The 6,229-nt window shown below is 40.6% G+C and overlaps 1 protein-coding gene across 1 annotated transcript; it reads right to left on the bottom strand.

Annotated features, from left to right (window-relative positions):
* Window positions 1–1,863: 1,863 nt before the first annotated feature.
* Window positions 1,864–2,811, bottom strand: LOC114226015 (olfactory receptor 6M1-like). The gene has a single exon (XM_028125922.1). It carries the CDS (start codon window positions 2,809–2,811, stop codon window positions 1,864–1,866), a length of 948 nt encoding a protein of 315 aa, XP_027981723.1.
* Window positions 2,812–6,229: the final 3,418 nt, after the last annotated feature.

Here is a 6,229-nt window from a genome sequence, read left to right as displayed (position 1 = left end):
AGCACCTGTACAGTGCAGGGGGGGAGGGGCTTGGCATAAGTGGCTCAGGTCTCCACTGGGCACTGTGCTGCTCCCTGAAGTTAGTCCACACTGATCGGCAAAGGGAAAAAAATGGTACCAGCCCACTCTCTCGTCCCCAGAGAGGGGCGTTTGCACTCATGATGTCCAGGAAGCCCTCACAGAAGAGTGAACAATCTCCCCTCTTGTGCCCCAAGTGTCCTGCAAATTGCTGCTTTCATCCCATCTGTGTCTGGGCCGACTGCCCACCTGGCAGCTCAGTACACCTGTATTTTATCTCAGGCATGACAGTTGAGTTTCAAAACTCCAGATTTTAGGGACCAGGTGTGGCATGGATCCACACTGCTCCTCTGGGGGAGGGTCTTGGCAGGCTGGATCTGATGCAGATTTGTCCCAGAAGGTCAGTCACATCAATGTGCAGGAATTGGAGTTTAGAGGAACGTACAACAAAAACAACAGCAACAACAAGCCAGCATCCAGGTTAGCTGCCCTCAGGGGGTGTCATTGTTCCTATGCTAATGAACAGGGCAGTTCAGTGTGCCCACTGGCTCTCTTGTCCCTGAGAAGTAATGCCACCTCTCCCAGATGCACTTCAAGAAGGGGAACTGTCTCTCCCAGTGGGGCCCAGGGGATCCTGAGAGCACCCTGCCCACTCCTGGGCCTCTGTCCTCCTCCACAGGAGCACGGCTACACTTGCCAGGCTCCACACCGGCCACAGCACAGACTTCTAACACTTCAGACTTTGAGCTCCACTGGTTGTAAAAACTCATGGTAAGTAGCCCCTCCTGTTTTCCCAGCCAATGGTTTTGGGAAAGTGTTTCTTCTGCACTGCTCTGTGTCTTTCTCTGTCTTTCTCTCCTCTCTCCAAGATCAGGACTCTCTCCCCTCTGCAACACTAGTGATTCTTTTCTCCCCCAAACTATGTCTCTGCATCTTCTACCTTCCACAGTGTGGTCTTTTCTCTCCTTCTAGTTGTGTAGTTTGTTCTTCCAGTCCTCAGATCAATTTCTTGGGGGTTCAGAATGATTTGATATTTATCTAGCTGTGGTCAAGGGACAAGGCAAACTTAGGGTCCCCTTTCTACTCCACCATCTTAACTCCTGTAACAATATTTTCAACTATCACAAAATTGCATGAGAAAAATCTAGTAAATGAGAGCAGTTGAGTAATTGGATTCATAAATGAATTCAAACAGATTTCTTTGGGTAAAGGGTCTGAACCTGTGAGCAAAAGACAATAAGATTTAAAAAGTGGGCAGTTCCAAAGGAAAAAAATAAAAACAAGATTTGGGGAAGATATAATCAAAGTAAGACTCTACTGATTACAAAGTGTTATAACAACAGATCTACCTGCAATTCTTTATGGGGCCATTCCTTTTGCATAGCAGCTGGGTTACAAGTATTCCCATAACTGCTGCCCTTGTAGGTCCCTGGCACCAAATCATAAACAAATATTGGTTGTGTTCACTTATATTTACATGCCAATCCCTGCCATCATTTTACAGATGGGCAAGAGGAAGCTTAGAGAAGTCATATAACTATTCTAAGTCCACTGAAATTAGTTCTTCAACAAATATTAGACATTAGCTCTTATAACTCAGGGTCTGGAGTGTTTCCACAATTCTGTATTACTATATGCAAACTCTATCAAGGACTGAAGGGACATAGAATTCTTTTTTTTCTTCTGATTTTCCATACTTCATTATTGATGGTGTGTTTGATGCTTATTCATCCTTCATCCCGCCAACAGATTCTGAGAGTTCAGTCCACTTTGGTGTCACTCTTCATAAAGCACAAGATGCCATATAAAGAAAACATGGCTTAGATGCCCTGAAATTGCTTAGAGTCATGTTCCCTTGAAATGTGATGGAACTATCCTGCTAATTGACTCTCTCAAGACCTCCTTTACCTTTTCATTCCTCAAGCTGTAAATGAAAGGGTTCAGAAGAGGGGTCACCATTGTGGTGAGGACAGCCGTCACTTTATCAAACTCCAGCGAGTGGCTCTGGCTGGGCCTCACGTACATGAAGACGTTGCTCCCGTAGGCAATGGACACAACCGTGATGTGAGAAGCGCAGGTGGAAAAGGCCTTCTGACGGCCTTGGGCTGAGGGGATGTGCAGGATGGTAGAGATGACGTAAGTGTAGGACACAGTGGTGAATACCAGTGAGGTCAGAAGGACAAGGGAGGATAAGAGGAAGCTTATCATCTCAATGAAATGAGTGTCTATGCAGGCCGCCTGCAACAAAGGGGCAATGTCACAGAAGAAATGGCTAATTTCTCTATAACAGTAGGGCAGTCTGGACACCACAATAGTTGGGCACAGCATTGAAAAGAAGGCCCCTACCCAGCAGCCCAGAACCAGCAGGAGACAGACTCTGCCGTTCATGATGATGGTGTAGCGCAGGGGGTTACAGATGGCCACGTAGCGGTCAAAGGACATCACCGCCAGGAGGATAAACTCCACTGTCCCCAGAAAGAAGTAGAAATAAATTTGAGTGATGCAGCCAGCAAAAGATATGGTTTTTTTCTCTTCTAAGAGACAAGTTAGCAACTTTGGGGTAATAGTAGTTGTGAACAAAATGTCCAAAAATGACAAATTACTAAGGAAGAAATACATGGGTGTTTGGAGATGATTATCAGTCCATATTACGGAAATGATGACAATGTTTCCTGTTATGGTGAGCATATAAACCAGCAGAAGAATGACAAACAGCAAGATTTGAAGTTCTTGGATGACAGGAAAGGAGACCAACGTGAATTCAGTCAAGGTACTCTGGTTTCTCAGAGCCATTTCTACCGGAGGGGTGAAGAAACAAATGAAGAGAAATAGAATAGTTTAAGATCTCTTCCAAATTTTGCTAGAGAGAACATTCAAGACGGTGGAGTCCCAGTCCTCTCTCTGACTGTATTATGTGGCCTCTAGCAAATCAAATTACTTTGCTTCGCCTCTGTTCCCATCCTCATAGTTGATGGGTTGGAAAAAATATTTCTGTGGTCCCTTTAAACTGTAGTTTTTTGATTTCTATTACATGCATATATTTCTTCTCTTTATTTCCTTAAATCCAAATCTGTTCAAGCTAACTGAAGTGTATAATTAACTGAAATTCACTCAAATCATTCTGAACATGTTACATTTCAATCTTTAATAATATGGATATCTTAGCTGATAACCTCATCTCAGACTTCATTGAAGAAAGAGAAGTCATCAGACAAAAATTCTAATATCCTTCCTGTACCGAGGCTGACCAGCATATGATGATCTGAATGATTCTCTTAAGCTACAACAAGAATTGGATAGGACACACTTTCTGAGACATTGTTGGTTGCATCAAAAGTTAAGAGAGGTGTCTGGATCCATTTTCTAAATAACAAACAAAGAAACAAACAGGAACTGAACTCAGAGTAGGAGGGGTTGAGGTCAGGCAGTCAGGTGTCAAAGCTTCAGTGGCTGGAGTTGACCTGGTAGGCAAGATCAGAGTGGCTGGGACCTGAATCAGCCAAGACAGAGAAATGATGAGGGAAACACAGAACTGAAATAGCAGGGAACCAAAGCAGAAGATTTGACTTATACCAACAAGCATCAGTGAGGAGCAGGGTAACCCTGTGATCATGCTGTTATGGAGACGTTGCTATGAATCTTTCAGCACTGGCACATCAGCGAAGCTGGAAAGCAAATCCTGAGACTTCCTCTCTGAACCACATCTATGAGAGGGTTAAGTGAGGCATGCTAAACAATGGGAGGAGAAGCAAATCCCTTCCAGAAGAAAAATTCCCCAAGTTAGGCCCCCCAAAACTCCCAGATACTAAGAAGCAAAGAACTTTTGGACAAAGATTTTCAAACATGCTAACAATTGCATTACTATAAATGAGAGTAGAAAAAAGAAATAATAGAATAAGAGATTTAGCACAAGGACAACAGAGTTTGGAATTGTCAGATATGTTATTTATTTATTTTTTAAAATATTTTATTTATTTATTTGCCAGAGAAAGAGAGAGTGAGAGAGAGAGCAAGAGTGCTCACAGGCAGGGGGAGCGGCCGGCAGAGGGAGAAGCAGGCTCCCCACTGAGCAGGGAGCCCGATGCGGGACTTGATCCCAGGACTCTCGGATCATGACCTGAGCAGAAGGCAGACACTTACCAAGTGAGCCACCCAGGCATCCCTCGGATATGTTATATAGTACACTTATATATGGAATATTTCAAGAAATGTAGGATGTAATTTTTAAAGTGAGAATGTCACAAAAAATATCAAGGCTTTAAAAAACTACCAAGTAGACTTTTAAAAAGACCCAGTGGAACTTACAGAATTAAAAAAAGAAAATGATTATTGTTGAAGTAATAACTCAGTTGTTTCAAGTGAAGTGAGATGGGATGAACAATTGATTAAATATAATTTAAAACACCATGTTGGGGGCGCCTGGGTGGTATAGTTGGTTAAGTGTCCAACTCTTGGCTTTGGCTCAGGTCGTGATCTCAGGGTTCTGGAATTGAGGCCCGTGTCAGGCTCCACACCCAGCATAGACTCTGCTTGGAATTCCCTCTCCCCTCTCCCTCTGGCCCCACACACTCTCTCTCTCTCAAATAAATAAATCTTAAAACAACAACAACAACACCATGTGGTATACCTGAAACTAATGTAACATTGTGGACCAACTACACTCAAAAAAGAAAAGAAAAGAAAAGAAAACCCCTCTTATTAGGTTATCTCATCCACTCTAAAAAAATTAAAAAAAAAAACCCAGATTAGTAAATAGGAAGATACATCAAAAGAATTTCTCTTTAATGAAACAAAGAGAGATAAACTTGCAAAATACGAGTGTTCAAAGGAATTTTGTTAAAACAAACAAAACAAAACGGTGGGCTGGGAACATTTCCATGTGTAGTCTGTGGCGTCCTGCAGGAGAGAACACAGAGAGTGAAGATGGAGAATGTTTACAGAGGAACAGAGAGCTCCAAAGGGAGGATATGAAAAACAGCATAGGAAAGCAGTTAGAATGACTGTTGGCTTCAACACAGCAGCAGTGAAAGGCAAAATTAGTTAAATAATATCTTTAAAGTGTGGCAAGAAAGTAACTGCCAACTCACAGTGAGATATCCAGTAAGATTATCTTCCATTGTAAAATAAATATATTTCAGATAAAAACTTCAGGAATTTACTACCAAGGGACAGATTATAAAGAAATTTCTAAATACAATTCAAGCATAAAGAAAATAATGGAAATATTTTAAGATGTAAAGTGTAATAATAAATAAATAAAATGGTGAACAGGTACATAAATCTAAATAGAAATTCTTTGTAAAAAGTAATCGCAGTGTTGAATTTGTGGAGTTAAGCTAGAATTGGTATATGGATGACTACAGGATAAAAGTGTGGAGAGGAAAATTGGAGCTAAAGCCTTCTTGTATCATTTGAGAGGGGATGAAACATTGTTTTCTTTTAGGTTTTCAGTTAAATAAGCCCAGTAACTTTTCTAGGGTATTCACTGAAAGAATAGAAACAAAGTAGATAATTTCCAAATTTGTAGAAAGGACAAAGTGATGCAAGGAAGACAAAATTCAACTATAACAATGATACAAATAAGTACTAACAGTCAAAGCAATCCATTAATTAAAAAAAAAAAGAAAAAATTATGGAAAAAGAAAGAGCAAATTGGGACAAATAAAAATAAAAAGTAAGCTAGAGAGACCAATTCTAATTTATCAATTATTACAATAAAGAAAAACTAAATTCTTTAAACACAGACATAATATTATGTTAAAAAAAATTCCTGCTGTATTCTATTTATAAGAGACATACATAAAAGGTAAGAACATGGAAAAATTGAAAATAAAAGGATTTTTAAAAAGGATTTGTCAGGGGTGCCTCGGTAGCTCAGTCAGTTGAGCGTCTGTCTGACTCTTGGTTTCTGCTCAGGTCATGATCTCAGTGTCCTGAGACTAGGCCCCAAGTGCTCATCAGGGAGTCGGCCTGAAATTCTTTCCCTCTGCCCCTCCCCCTGCTCTCTCTCTCAAATAAATAAATAAATCTTAAAAAAAAAAAAAGATTTGTCAAACATATACTAATCCCAAAGAAAGTGAATGTGGCTATGCAAGGGTCCCCCGCGTTTTGAAAGTTCCCATTTTGCCAACTCATTTTCAAGGACAACATACATTGGTACCTGTTTTTGTTATCTTTTTTTTTTTAAGATTTTATTTATTTATTTGAGAGA

This window comes from Eumetopias jubatus, unplaced genomic scaffold (genome assembly GCF_037043125.1).
Source record: "Eumetopias jubatus isolate StellerSeaLion01/CBP00866 unplaced genomic scaffold, mEumJub1_p1.0 scaffold_13, whole genome shotgun sequence".
Classification (NCBI taxonomy): Eukaryota; Metazoa; Chordata; class Mammalia; order Carnivora; family Otariidae; genus Eumetopias; species Eumetopias jubatus.
Note: the sequence above shows the minus strand (reverse complement) of the source record. Positions and strands in the feature narration are given on the sequence as shown.

Bases quoted from the DNA above. Each gene is read 5' to 3' on its own strand.
- LOC114226015 (XM_028125922.1), bottom strand. From the start codon at position 2,811: ATGGCTCTGAGAAACCAGAGTACCTTGACTGAATTCACGTTGGTCTCC.